This window comes from Rhea pennata, chromosome 5, assembly GCF_028389875.1.
Source record: "Rhea pennata isolate bPtePen1 chromosome 5, bPtePen1.pri, whole genome shotgun sequence".
NCBI classification, from domain to species: Eukaryota; Metazoa; Chordata; class Aves; order Rheiformes; family Rheidae; genus Rhea; species Rhea pennata.
This window is the reverse complement of record NC_084667.1, coordinates 1,647,271-1,661,593: the sequence shown is the minus strand read 5'-3', so window position 1 is coordinate 1,661,593 and position 14,323 is coordinate 1,647,271. Positions and strand designations below refer to the sequence as shown.

At 54.7% G+C, this 14,323-nt stretch overlaps 2 protein-coding genes across 2 annotated transcripts; one reads left to right on the top strand and one right to left on the bottom strand.

The window, feature by feature from the left end:
- Nucleotides 1-1,429: 1,429 nt before the first annotated feature.
- VRTN (vertebrae development associated) lies at nucleotides 1,430-3,583 on the top strand. The gene has a single exon (XM_062577336.1). The coding sequence runs from the start codon at nucleotides 1,430-1,432 to the stop codon at nucleotides 3,455-3,457; it is 2,028 nt and encodes a 675-aa protein (XP_062433320.1). The 3' UTR covers nucleotides 3,458-3,583.
- A 5,052-nt stretch (nucleotides 3,584-8,635) lies between these two features.
- SYNDIG1L (synapse differentiation inducing 1 like) lies at nucleotides 8,636-13,015 on the bottom strand. Its single transcript, XM_062577542.1, has 3 exons — nucleotides 12,587-13,015; nucleotides 11,022-11,159; nucleotides 8,636-8,794 (listed from the first exon to the last, which is right to left on the bottom strand). Exons 1-3 carry the CDS (start codon nucleotides 13,013-13,015, stop codon nucleotides 8,636-8,638), a joined length of 726 nt encoding a protein of 241 aa, XP_062433526.1.
- Nucleotides 13,016-14,323: the final 1,308 nt, after the last annotated feature.

Sequence of the window (14,323 nt, the reverse complement as noted above, 5' to 3'; positions counted from 1 at the left end):
AAGCAAGCACAAACTTGGTTGGAGCAGAATTCTAGGACAAGTCCATCTCTGCTTCACAGCTTTGGCCTTTCTGTATTGTTTCTCTGATACCCGATGCACCACAGATGCAAGAACAGCTGTAAGAGAAGGCTCAGACTTCTGCACACCAACCTAAAGGAGACCACAGAGGAGCTTGGAATAAGGGAAAGGAGTTGATTGACTAGCTGTGGCCCGATTAAAGACAAGGGTCAGTAACAGCACAGAAGCCTCCTTGTGGTGAAGTAGCTTGGATGTGGCAGCATGATGGTTTAGCACCTTGTTTCACGTGGTCTTTAGTCATGGCTAGGAATTGTATTACCACTGCTCTGACATCTACTATCTACAGTAGGGTACAGGGCTGGAATGTTTGGGGCTGGGATGCATGGCTGTGGGGACCAAAGTTGACAAGGGGAGGATGCAGGTTTGGCGCTTTGGGTTGTCTGAGTGGGACCTGGCCTGCAGAAGGAGGAGGGAGGACAGCATTAGGACAGGTAGGGATGGAGAAGGAAGGGAGCTCCATGCAGCCTCTGGACTACTAACCCAGCACCCACATGTGCTCCATCTGCACTGATGAGTTGCCTGGGAGCAAGCTCCACCTGGGGCCCACCAAGGCTACTCTACTTCCACTGTTGACACTGCTTTTAGGGGCAGCTGCTTCTTGCCCCTTCTCCCTGGCTGATGGTTGTCTCTGCTGAGCAGCAAGTGACATCTAGTGTCAGTTTAGGTGACAGCAACAGCTTAGGTTGGTTGGGGCTGTTCACCCTACCTCTGGACTTCTGTGACAGTTGTCAGAGATGCACACAATGGTTGCAGCTGCGGAAATGGCTCTGTGCCCTGCTTTGAGGAATGGAGAAAGCTCCTTGCTCCTTTTTTCTGTTGGACTTACCACCCTGAAGTCTGTTTCCTCCATGCCCTGAGCTGTCCTGCATGGTGCTACTGTCACAGATGGGCTCCTATAGAGAGAAACACTTTCCTTTCCAGGGAGGTTCTCTGCTGGCTCTGGGTGCTCGCAGTGAGGTGGTAAAACAGAAAGGACGAAGCCCTTACTTGTGGGGGAGCCAAGTGCGGGGGTGAGGCTGAGCACAAAGCTGAGTGTGCAGGAGGTAGACTGTGGCCTTGTTTGCTCCTTCATCCTGGTCAAGTGCGTCTGGAGACTGTGCGCTGTGCGTACTGCCCACAGGAGGTCACTGGAGAGCAGGTTGAGCTGGGTTCCCTGTCTCAGGTCTGTCTGTGGGGACTTGGGCTTCCTCCCCCATCCCCAGGACAAAGGAGAGCAGAGGCCTTTCCACCTTCTGCCTCCCCCAGTCTTCCTGGCCCTTGGGAAAAAGCTAGACCTGGAGGCCTGGCCTCTGGCAGTCTGGAGTGTGCACAGTCTTGATCTCCAATGACTTTTCTTCTGTCTTCCTTCAGGATGATCCAGCGGCACCAGCTGGTGCAGTCTGTGCTGCAGGAGCTTCAGGAAGCCACTGAATGCTTTGGTCTGGAGGGCCTTACCAGTGCTGTGCTGGAGGCCGAGAGGACCCTGTCATCTTTCTCCCTGCCTAGCTATTGTGGGAGGCAGCTCCAAGAGGAGCTGGAAGTTGACTGTGTAGCCCGGAGCCTCTATCCTGAGGATGCTCCAAGCAACATGCTACCTCTGGTTTGCAAAGGAGAGGGGAATCGCCTCTTTGAGGCAGCCAGTGTGCTGCTCTGGGGCAACCCCAGCCTGAGCCTGGAGCTGCAGGTGCGTACGGTGGTGGAGATGCTGCTACACAAACAGTACTACTTGAATGGCATGATTGACTCCAAAGTGATGCTGCAGGCTGTTCGCTACTCCCTCTGCACTGAGGAGTCCCCAGAGATGACCAGCCTCCCCATGGCTATCCTGGAGGCTATCTTTGATGCTGACATCAAAGCTACTTGTTTTCCTGGCACCTTTGCCAACATGTGGCACGTCTATGCTCTTGCCTCGGTACTGCAGTGTAACATCTACTCCATCTACCCCATGAGCAACTTGAAGATACGGCCGTACTTCAATCGGCTCATCCGGCCCAGGAAGTGTGGCCCACGAACCTCCACGCTCCACATCATGTGGTCAGGGCAGCAGCTCTCCAAGCAGGTCTTTAAAGCACAGTATTTTGTGGCTGTGGTTGGCCTGGAGGAGCTAGAACCCACTACCCCTTTGCCAGAGCCTCCTGTCCAGCCCATGAAAACCCTGGAACTGCTGAACAGTGACCCCCAGCTGACCTACTCCAACCTGCGTGACAGGTACAGCATTACCAAGAGCACCTTCTACCGCTGGAAGCGCCAGTCCCGTGAACACCGGCAAAAAGCCGCTGCACGATTTGCAGCCAAACACTTCCTTCAGTCCTGCTTTCAAGAGGGCAATGTAATCCCCCTCCAGCACTTCCGACAAATGTTTCCAGAAATCTCCCGATCCACGTATTATGCCTGGAAGCATGAGATGCAGAGCATGGTCAATGGTGATGCCTCTGCCCTGGCTGAGGCCCCGGGGTTGCGAGAGCTTCACAGGGATGGCCCAAAAAAGGCTGATGTGGATGAGCCTGCAAATTCAGGGGGAAGCTTAAGATCTCAGAGTCCTTCCCTAGACCCCATCCAAGCAGGGATCTTCATGCAAGGAGCTAAATCCTACCTAGAGAAATGCATTTCCATGAACACTCTGGTGCCTTACAGGTGCTTCAAGCGCAGCTTTCCTGGCATCTCCAGGTCTACTTACTACAACTGGCGAAGAAAAGCAATCAAGGAGAACCCGAACTTCAAACCCCCCCAGCCTCCTTTGGATAACCAGAAACCTCTAGTGATAGGAAAGCAATTCCTGCAGTTGAAGCCAAGCAGCTTACCTGTTAGGAAGAGGCTGAATGGACACCAGCCAGCCCTCAGGAGTCTCCTGCAGCTCAAACCCTCTCTGTGCTGGAGAAAGCGGCTGCGAGAGATGGCCAAGAGGCAAGTCCAGCAGTGGCGGCTGCCATTCTGCAAGTTCCGCCTGCGCTACCCATCTCTCTCCTCCACAGCCTACTGGTTTTGGAAGGGCAGCAGCCGGGCGCTCAGCAAGCATCGCCTGCCCTGGACCAGCTCCTGCCAGCCATTGAAACAGGTTACTCCCCTGGTACCTCAGAGGGCTGAGGCAAGCCTCAAGCCCCAGCCCCAAATGGGGATGGCTACCAAGCGTCTAGACAAGCTGGCACCGGCCACTCCATACAACGCCACCATTTCAGGCTACGCCATGTCAGAAAGGGCCAACAGCCGGATGTTTGTGATGGATGTGATCGCCACTGCCCAGTTCAAGGCACAAGCCAAGCTGTTTCTGCAGCAGCGCTTTGAGTCGAAGACCTTCCCCACCTACAAGGAGTTCAGTGCCCGCTTCCCTCTCACAGCTCGCTCCACCTACTACATGTGGAAGCGTGCCCTGCATGATGGGCTGACACTCGTGGATGCGTGAGCACCACTTGCCAGCTGGCTGGGCCACAGCTTCTCCGCTGATGTGTCCTTTGGTTCTCTGGTGGGGTGTCCGGGCCATAGCCCTGTTCTAGGTTTTGTTCCTGTTTGGTTTTGTTTTGTTCCTAGTCTCTGGTTTTCTTTTGTGTGGTTCAATCAGGTTTGAGAGCATCTGCACAGTGCCTGTTCCCAGAGATGGGAGGAGTGGAAGGAAGGCACTGGTCTGTCTGAGCTGCCCCGAAGGAGAGGGGCAGAGTGGTTTTGCCCTCTCCTGGTGCTCAGAGGGTGAGTGGGGGAGACAGTCCTGTGCAAGTGTCACAGGATGATGCCAGCCTCTAGTCTATAGTTGAGACAGGACTTGAAGGCCCCTCTGCCCCAGGTGTGTGATTGAAAGAGTAATATGGATGTGTAGAACCAAGCTTGGAGGTGCCCAGCCTCCTCTTGGCAAGCACAGTAGCATTGATCAAACTGGGTGAGGAGAAATCTCAAAGAGGGCCTAGCTTCAGGGGAGCAGCATCTTTGATCTGCTTTATTCCTCCTAGCTAGTGAGAACAAAGGCTTAACCAAGCTGACATCAGTGCTGACCCCAGGTTTTCTGACCTTCAGTACCTGCCTCTGATTGCCCTGATCTTCCCCAGAGGGACCAGAGGCTGGTAGAGGAGAGGGTTTGTTCTTGTCCCCGTTGTAGTCTGCTGGGGTTATGCTAGGTTCCCATGCTAAGCTGGGAGCTGGTATCCTTTGTAGGTGCTAGAGAAACTGTTCCTGACCCTTCTGCTCTTGCAGCAGTAACTTCTTTCATGTGAACCTTAACTTTCTCACAGCTGGCATCTGCCTTATTTTCTTTGGCTCCTTCTTCCCAGCTGCCTGGGAGAAGGTGTCAGCCTACTGTGGGATAGAGAGACCAAAGCTTGTGGGTCCGGAGTCCCTGCTTTCCCTGAGCCATACTGCAAGCTGAACACGATGTGGGCATCTCCTTGCAGCAAGCCTATGGCAAATGTGGAGGCATGTGTCTGACTTGTAAGAATTTAAAGCAATAAAGACTCTTCCACTCCTAGTCCTGTGTGGTGTCGCATTCTTGAAGGTGTGCTGCTGGGGCGAGGATTCTTCCCCTCCTGTCTGTGAGGTGCCCTGCGTGCACCTTAGCCTGTGCTACTGTGAGGGCTCTTTCCTGCTTGCTCAGACTGGCATGGCCATGTGGTGACCGACTGTTTGCCAAGGCTGTCTCCAGGCTGGGCCAGGCTGCAGAGGACAACTGCCTGGCTTAGCTTCTCTAGCTGCTGCACCTGGCCCGTGGGGCTTGGCTGCTGCTGTAGGTGGGGGGTGTACTGCTGGCCCTAGACCCCCCCCTTCCACCTCCTTCCCATTAAAATCGGCATCTCCTGGGATGCAAATGTATCCTGGAGTCCAGCCGGGGCATACCACTGCCTGGACATTGTCATTCAGGAATGTTTTTGCTGAAGCAAATTGCCCATTGAACCTCCAGGTCAGAGCTGCCTTCCGCACGTTGCAGCGATGGCTCAGCCGGGGTTAGCGCCCGGATGCCTCTGCTCTCCTTGGCCACCCGCTGAGGAGCGGCAGTTCCCACCAGCAATCCCTAAGAATGACTCCCTGCACGTCGTTCTGCGCAATTTCACCCTGTCTCTGCTGCTCTTGTCTCCAAGGTTGCTCGTTTTGCTTTATTCTGTATTTCTAAACCCTCCTGATTTTGTCTCATTAGCAAATGTTGCCCCCCCCCCCCCCCAGCAACCCAAGCTTGCTATGGAAAACATGGAATAATATCAAGCCTTGCACTGATCCTCGAGGATCGAAAAGACAAAATGCCTGAGAAATGGAGAACTGAAAAAGCTCCTCCAGGAGGCAAGAACCGCATCTTTCTGGTGCAGTTTGCAAGCGGTGACCAGATGCTCTCCCTGAAAGCCGCGATTGCAGGTGGCGAACTGGGCCCGGGCAGATGTCGCGTGGCCGTGCCGCTGTTTCCAAGGGCTGTGCAAGGCGCCGGGGAGCCCTGCCTGCGCTGCGCCCCTTCGTCCCGCACAGCTGCCGCCTCCTCCTTTTTGTTATTTCTGACATGCATTTTTTTTTCTTTAAGCTCAAGCAAATCTCTGGAGCCCGTGCTTTCCCCAGCTGCCGCGGCTCCTTGCCCTTCTGCCTCTCCGTTCTGCTCCGGGGGCTGCAGCAGGCGCTGGGTGCCTGTAAGAAGTGGTTCAGCAGCAGTCTCCGTGCTGCTGCCTCAGATTTCCATTTCCCCGTGTTTCCCTTCGTTTCCCTTCGGGCTGTTTCCAGCTAATTTCCTCATTTGCATGATGCTCCCGCAGAGCCCCCTCCGTCCCCTTTACAACATTGGCAGCCACTCGGGCTGCAGGGGAAAACGCTCTTTTATCCTGCTGGCCCCATAGCAAGTCTTCCCCCTTAGACATGCAATTTAAAAAGACCCAAGAGGCGAGCTGGGATGCCGGCGCAGATTGGGGCAGGGGCTCCTTCCCGCTACTGCGGACCCCGGGTACGGCTCGGGACGCCTGCGGGGGCGAGAAGGGCTCCCGGCTGCCCGGGGCTCTGTGCATACCGCGCCGGGCCCCCGGGCACTGCTGCGGGTGGGCGTGCGTCCGGCCCCGGGGCGGGTTTGCAGCTCGAAGCGTGGCAATCCCTCTGCTTTTAGTCGGAGCAGCTCCAGGAATTCAGACTTAGAATAAAACTCTTCCCGTCCGAACCCCGCTGTGCTCCCTGCGTGAGGAGCCCGCTGCAGCTCCGGGCACAGCTCTTTGCCCGTTCTCCTGCCCTGCTCATGTATTCTCAGGGACAAACCACCCAGGAAGGCTGACTGCATGCAGGGGAGGGGAACGAAAACCATCCTTCGACTGCTGGACGAGGTTGCCCCTAGCCTCTCCTCTCCAAGCCACCTCACGTCTTCTGGACCCCCCGGTCCTTCCCTGTGAACTCAGACTCTGCTCCATAGTCATAAGCAAGGCCTGGTTGTTCATTCCTGTTGTTCCTATATTTCCAACCCTCTTTAAGTATATTTTATTTTGTACTTCTACTATACAGAGCAGACTGAACTCAAATGATGCTCCAGTCTCCCTGCATAATTCTTGTCCACCCACATGCAGCAAGAGGCCTATGTTACCATGCTGTTGCCGGTGTTAGCCTCTTGCTGTGATCTACATTGCTGTACATCTCCCTCTGAGCTGCCCAGACACCAGCTGGATTATGATTTCCTTAGGGAATTGCATAAATGTCTTCAGGTTTAAGTGTTTTCAGCACTCCCGGAGCAGCATGCAAAGCTCACCTCCTTGCTATGCAGCTCCGTGTTATCATACTCTTTTTTTTCCTGCTCTTTTATTAGCTCTTCTATGTTATAAAACATAATGGGAACCTTCAGAACAGCTTCTGAACAGGTCTCTGATGTGCTTCTCTCCTGTATGGCTCAAGTACAACAGAAATTGCAGACATTAACATGCTTCTGTAGGATGATATGCACATTTGAATGATACACAGCTCGAGGAACATGCTGAGCCCCTTATGGAGGTGGCTACAGTGCGCGCAGAAAACCCAGGAAGAGAGTGAGGGGAATTCAGGGTCTACCTAGAGCTGCTATCCAGGGGGAGAAGGAGAGGTAAGGGGAGGAATGGCCATGGCACGGGATTATAAGGTGGGATATTGGGAGAAGGGTGGCATACGGAGCGGCAGGATGAGGCTGGGCAGGTTCCTTCAAAGCTAGCTCTTGGGGCAGAACCATTGCCCTCATGCCCACCTCTGAAGCACTTGTGTTGCTGACAATACACAAGGAAACAAAAGTAAGGTGTAAGGAAGGGAACATGCTGTTTCCTCATCAGCAGAAGTGCTTGGATGGACGGACGTACCCCTCTCCAGGGTGTGGAAAGAGGTGTGTTGGGGGGGTGTCACCCCCCCGTATCTTCTTGTCCTCCCTCCAAGCCTTCTCCCTCTCTGGATCTTGTCCCCTCGCAAACATCACTCACAGCCCCACGTTACGTCAGCCTTTCCTTTCCATCCTTCTCTGTGCGCAAGCTGCTGCCCTAGCGCCGAGAGTGGTGTCCTTCGGGCTTCTGGGGAAGCAGCTGTGGCAGCAGAACGACCCTCTTCTCCTGAGGGATTCCCCAGCAGTGGCGGTGACTGGGCTCATGTTTCTCACATCTGTAGGCAAGGGGCAATGCTTGGGAGCGGTGCCTTTGCCCAGCAAAGCCCCAACCTACGGTGAAACCTGGGAGGTCTGGGCAGGACTCCCTCTACTTCCCCCCCCCCCACCTCCCTTCCCTGACCCTCCTAGGTTGCTTCTTGGGCAGAAATTCCCACTACAAGTCTTTTGAATGTCCAAGCACCGGGGGACGCCAACCTGAGTGGGGCTCCGAGTTGTAGTTATCATGATTGTCATTATTATCACTTGAGAAAACCTTGATGTCTTTCCCTTCAACAAGCTTCAACAAGTCAAGTGACTGTGCACAGCTGCTAGACTGTGGTTCTCCTTGATTCTCATCTGGAAGGGGCAGATGATCAGTCTAGTGGCAGGGCCAGCCCCCAGCTAGCTTGGATCTGGAGTGTCTCTGCAGAGGGGATGCCGAGGGCACCCTGGAGCATGCCCTTTAATCATGTCTATGCTGTGCCCTCCTGCTTCGTTGAGCTGAAGGGCCAGGTACCTCCCCATGGCACTCAAATGAAAACACTGTCCTTATCACAGAAGTCCTGAAACCACACCATGACCCTGGTCTCCCAGAAGAGTGATGATTCCCTGGTGCATTATCCCCTCTCCTCCCCGCATGCCTCCTTCATGGCATGGGTGAAGCCTGGGAGATAACTGATGGATCTCTTTGCGGCAGGCCTGGGAGGGGAAACAGGTGCCCTGGTTGTGGTGGAGGTGGTGACACCAGGCCGGCAGCAGTGTGACGCATCACTTTTGCACCTCTTCCATGGGAGAAGCGTGTTCCCCCTGGTCCCAGCACCCAGGTCGGTGCTGAATTTCCTGCCAGTGGTTGGCATCATTCCACAACATCGGGGAGAACAGGGGTCGGTCTGTTGTCTGTCTGAAAGGGGAAAGAGCCTGCGCAGGGCACCCGAGCCTGGGTCCTCCTGTGCAAGTAGCCCTTGCAAGTACCGGCATCCTGTGCTCCACAGGAACGCTCGATCCCAGGAGGGCTGGCTGCTGGGGATGGCGTCGACGTGCAGGTGGCAGCTATACGTGGCCCCCTTTGGAGAGGTAAGCAATCAGTGCTACGACGACCCCGACGTACACTCCTGTGCCAATGGTTATGGAGAGCGCAGCGAGGAAGAGAGCTCGTCGGGAGGCTGAACTGGCCAGGTGGAAATCTCCTTTGGAGACAGCCTTACTGGTCTGCAAAGAGAAGGCAACGTGTAAGGGGCTCGTCACACAGCCTCGGCCTCTCGGACTGGGAGAGTCGGGCGTGCGAGCTCTGCGAGGAGCTGGGTGGCTGGTTCCAAGCGGGGGAACAGCACCGTCAGCTCGATTTTATGCCCACAGCGCACTTCTGTGCACTCTGAATTTCAGGCCTAAGGGGAAAGGAATTATATTTGGATAGTTTCTGTCAATGAAAGGAACATGCCCCGGGGTCTTGCAGCCTTAAACTGTACCATATGGAGCGGGATGGTTGCTGTGGTTTTTAGGGAGTGAATGCAGGTATTTTGCAGAGGAAACTGCCTTTGCTCTGCTTTCAGGTGGAGTTTTGGAAATGTTCATTGCTTATGACAGCACCAGTTTGGCCTTTTTGTCTGTCTGTGCATAAGGGCATGCACGGAGCTGTGCCTGTGCAGAGGCTGGGGCTGCAACTTGTCTCGTTCAACTGCAGCAGCTCGGGCGTCCAAACGGACACTCATGAAAACAGGCACTTCCAGAGGGCTGCTCCTTCGTCCGAAGAGAGGAGTCTCAGATTAGCAGCTGCCTCTCTGTGCTGACCTGAGTAGGGCCCTAAACAAACTGCTGCATTTTTCGACTCCTAAATTATCACAGATTGAATCCTAATCTTGTTACTTTGCAGCACTTTGCAAACAGACTTTGATGCTTTGAGTGGGCTAACTGGGAAGTCTGCTGATGCTCCGTGCTTTTGCTGGGGTCTCTATAGTTATAAAGATCTCAGGAAGAACACTGACTATATCTTGGAGCCATGGCTTATGTGATTTTTCAGCACACAACTGAGTCAGCTGCTCTCTCCTGGCCACTTCATCGCATGAAGGCCGTGAGAGGCAGGGAAGCACGGTGGGATGGACAGCAAGGGGCCCAGAGGGCCAGGATGGCTCAGCACAGGGGTGCCACAGACACGTTTCCCTGCATCTCCTCTTCTTCTGCCTGCAGATTTTGTCTCAAAGGGCACCAGAAGCTTTGGCCATTTGTCTGCAAACTCCGGATGCCTGGGAGCTCAGCCAGAGCCATGAGTAGGCTGCTGGACTTCCGCAAGTCGAGACAAATAGTTGGTTCACCTGGGCATTGCCTCTGTGGTATTGACCAGATACCAATATACCCTGTGAGTGGCACCACGAAGGGGACTGGGTGCCACCCCTTTCGACATGAAGGAACAGGAGACCATTTAATGAAATATTTGTGTGTGTCTACACACATAAAGAACAAATCTGCAGAAATTACTACCAGCCTGCAGGGGCTCATCTATATGAATACCTGCAGCAGATCTACAGGAATTTCAGGCAGGATCACGGATTTGCAGGGATCAGCCTGGATCTGGGTATTGCAGCACTGGGAAGTTATTCTTTCAGCCAAAGCCTTTGGTACTGCCTCATCTCAGAGCAAGGACGCCAGACAGTTTGGTCAGTTGGCCTGGCTATACTGATGTTTGATTTTGTCTGCATCTGGTTCTCAACTGAAACCTATTTAGACTCATAGAATCAGTAAGGTTGGAAGGGACCTCTGGAGATCATCTAGTCCAACCTCCCTGCTCAGCAGGGTCACCTAGAGCATGTCAGACAGGGTTGCATCCAGGCGGGCCTTGAAGATCTCCAGAGAAGGAGACTCCACAACCTCTCTGGGCAACCTGCTCCAGGGCTCCGTCACTCTCACAGGGAAGAAATTCCCCCTCATGGTCAGGCAGAACTTCCTGTGCTTCAATTTCTGCCCATTGCCCCTTGTCCTGTCACACGGGGCAACTGAAAAGAGTTTGTCCCCGTCCCCTTGACACCCTCCCTTCAGGTACTTGTACACATTGATCAGATCCCCCCTCAGTCTTCTCTTCCCCAGGCTGAAGAGGCCCAGCTCTCGCAGCCGTTCCTCACAGGGCAGATGCTCCAGCCCTCTGATCACCTTCGTAGCCCTACGCTGGACTCTCTCCAGTAGCTCCATGTCTCTCTTGTACTGGGGCTGAAGGGCAAAGCCTCTGCTCTTCCTGCAGAGGCTGTGCAGTGGTCCAGGAGCATGAGGCACCCTGTGCCTCAGCCCTCAGGGGTCCAGGCATCACACGGAGGGGAGCCTCAGAGGCCAGGAAGGTGCCCGCTCCCCTCTGAGTGGTCTCCGTGGCTCATGGGACCCTTGCTCCAGCAGTTCAGCGTAGCTGAGCACACGCGGCCGAGTGCAGGAGCCAGCCTGCAGCATCTCTTACCCCTTGGGAGAAGTAGAAGGCAGCGATGCCCAGGGGCCAGAAGCAGCACAGCATGGAGAAGAGGGCCAGGCCCAGGTGGTCCTGGGGAGGAAGCATCAGGAAATGGTCCTCGCTTTCACTGTCACTGGAGGAGTCGCTCTGCAAAACAGATGATTAATTCAGGGCCAGCGCAGGGCTCGGGGCTGCCTCCCCGGGGAACATCAGGCAGCTTGTGCGAACGCCCCTCGCCGCTCGTGGGCCTCCGCACCCCACCAGCAGGTCCATGAGCCACCCGGGAGCTGAGCTGGCCCTGCCATGCTGTCAGCGTCCCAATGACCTCGCACAAGTTGCGGCCCCATCGGACCCTCCTCCTCCTCCAGCCTGCCCTGGGCCCTCCCCTTGTGGCTGCTGCTCTCTCCTAGCCCCAATACTATTTCTTGCGCTTATGACCTGCAAATTCAAAGAACGACTTCCAAAAATATTTTGTCGTCTCAGCCTTGTTTGATAAGAAAACACGTAGCTCAACAAATTCAAAAACGGAATGGATTCTCAGCTCCCTGCCAGCGTAAATGCTGAGCTTGCTTGGCGGGGGCCTGGGATTTCCCTGGGAGATATTCTTAAACTGAAATGTCTCGAGCTTTGGTGGAACTGGTTGTTTGTCAGCTTAAACAAACTTAAACAAAATGCCTTAGCCACAGTAGGGACTAGGAGATCGATGTCTTGCTAAACTAATTTAGAAAGTGAGGGAAAGCGCTTGAATTGGAGCCTCCACCCCAGTGGTGATTTGCCCTGTTGTCCTGGCAATTGCACCTCTCAGGATGGCAGCAGTGGTTTTGCCTGCATGTGGGAACTCTTGTCCAGCAGACCAGCCTGGACACGACAGGCCCCTGCGGGAAAGGCACACGGAAGTGGGGAGAAACCACGTCAGTCCGAAAAAGCCATATTGCCAGTATCTAAACCAGCAGAACTGTACCAGGTCATCAGATGTGTGCTCTAGCAGGCTCTGGGGACCCTCTCTGACCTCGGGGTCCTGGGGGAGGTTCCTGGCCCCTGCACCACCAGCCAGCTGTGGGGATGCAACGGCAGCGTGAGGCTGCTTTGCCAGCTCTTACTCTTCCTTTGCAAGGTTCACTCTGTCTTTTTATATTAAGCTTTTTCATGATTGCTGGCATCAGACTTGTGAATTTTACTGCTGTTCAACATAGTTGCTATCTCCCATTAATTCCAGTAACACATAAGCCCCAAGCTGTCCTCCTCAAACCCTGCGTTATCCGCAGGGTCTTGCAGAGACTGACCCATCTCCCGTTCTCCCCTGGGGGGATGCAACCCAGCTGCCATCAGGGAAGCTGACCTCCTTCCGAGGTCAGCAGTGAGGAGAAGGGAGTAGAAATTATACGGAGAAAGAAGAAACATTAGGTGCACAGAGGAAGACTGCTTAGATAGAAAAGGGTCTGGAAGGGAAGCTATGGGAAATGAGAGAAGGGAAGGGAAGGGTCAAGAACACAGAATAAATGACCAAGAATTTGGCTCAATGGCCACAATTATCAGAGAAGGATTTGGTGCTACTCCACCCTTGCAGAGCTCACCTCATACTCCTGGAGTTCCTCCTCCTCCACCTCGTAGGACACAGTTTGGATGCGGATGTCACTCTCTACCAGGCATGACCCTTGTGTGTTGCATCCATCAGCACCTTCAGATGAGGCCTCTTTGCTTTCCATAAAAGTGGTCTCACAGCTTTCTGTCTTGCTGTCCTTGGCCTTGAGAGTGGTCTCATCCTTCACAAGGATAAAATTGGGGCCATATAAGGCTTCAACAGCCAGCTGCAGGGAACTGGCATCCAGCAGCTGGTGAGTCCTGGCACCGCCAGTGTTTTGGAAGATGTAGGAATAGAGTTTTCCCTGGCAGCGATGACTGGGGTAGTCCTGGCTGTGATGCTGGTGGTAAGAATAGCCACTGTGAAGGTGCCCATTGGCCTTGGCCAAGAGAGGGTTCTGGAGCTCGCGCACGCTCTCCATCCTGGCGGCGGGTGGGGAGGGTGGTCCTGAGCATGCAGAAAGAGCAGGAACAAGGAGGTTGTTATTTCAGCAAGGCAAGGAAGAAGAAAAGCCTGTTGCCCATGCGGAGGTGATGTCAAAATGAAGCTAATGGGAACAGTAGTATGTGGCAATGCTAGAGAAAATTAGATCCTTCCCCCTTCCACGGCTCGAACACTATCTCAGCAAACCGAGTATCTCCTCATCTCTCCCCGGCTGGTGGTAAGATAAGGACGCAGCCATGCAACAAGATGATCTGATTCAGACTGGATTAAGACGTGGTTTTGCTGTATCTATAATGCATCTTGAGAAGCCACGTGCAGGCTGAGAGGAAAAGACCTACTACATCGTTTATGCTGGTTCTCAATTGTGCTGCTACAAAGGTAGCAGACAGCACAGAAGCAGATAAGGCGCCGGCGTCTCCTTGAGGGGCCTTCCTGACTTCCCAAAGTGGAGGCGCGCACTGAATTACAGCCCTCCAGGCGTTACACATTCAGCTAATGGCTCTCACAGATGAAGGATGTTTTCTAGGCTCTTTCAAGGCTGAGCCGGGGCTCAGGGGCAGCTAGGAACGGAGGAAAGGCGGGCGGCTGGGCTGGGGACGTTCTGGGCAGCGTCTTGGCTGGGGTGCCGGCTCGGGGAGTACTGGCCGCAGCCAGCTACACAGAGGAAGAGAGGGGTGCACAGGGGAGACCCCGGGGCTTGGTCCGCGTCGAAATTACGGCAGATTAAGCAGACAAGCATCCCACCAGCCCTTTACTTAAAGCAGCTCAACCCCAGGGCACGGCTGGTGGCCACGCAGCCCCAGCGCTGGGCCATCAGCTTCAGACGACCCTGAGTCCGAAGCGGGTCCCCACGTACGAAGGCATTTTGTCCACACTGCTTTCTTCCTCAGGAAAATCTACCTCCCTGTTTCCCCAGACTGCTGAAACACGATGTGTGTAACAGCAGCGCTGCTTTTCACATGGAAATTTCTGAGATGAACTATTCCAAGCCCTCTCCTTCTGAGCAGCGTTTGCTGTTTTGGCTCTCCAACCTCCCCCCGCCTTGGCACGAAGACGGGGTGCGGTGAAATACCACAGTCCCCGGGAGACAGACACGATTCCCTGGCGCTCCTCGTCCCCGAGCGCCGGGTCCGCGGCAGCCCCCCGGCAGGCGCCCAGCTCCGGGCGTTGGCCACCCCATCGCCGCGCACCCCCAGCGCCACCTCCTCCGTGGAGACCTCCGTGGTCGCTTCCCCCGCGCTACGTCGGGCAGCAGGGACACGCTTCCACCGCGGTCCCTGCGGCA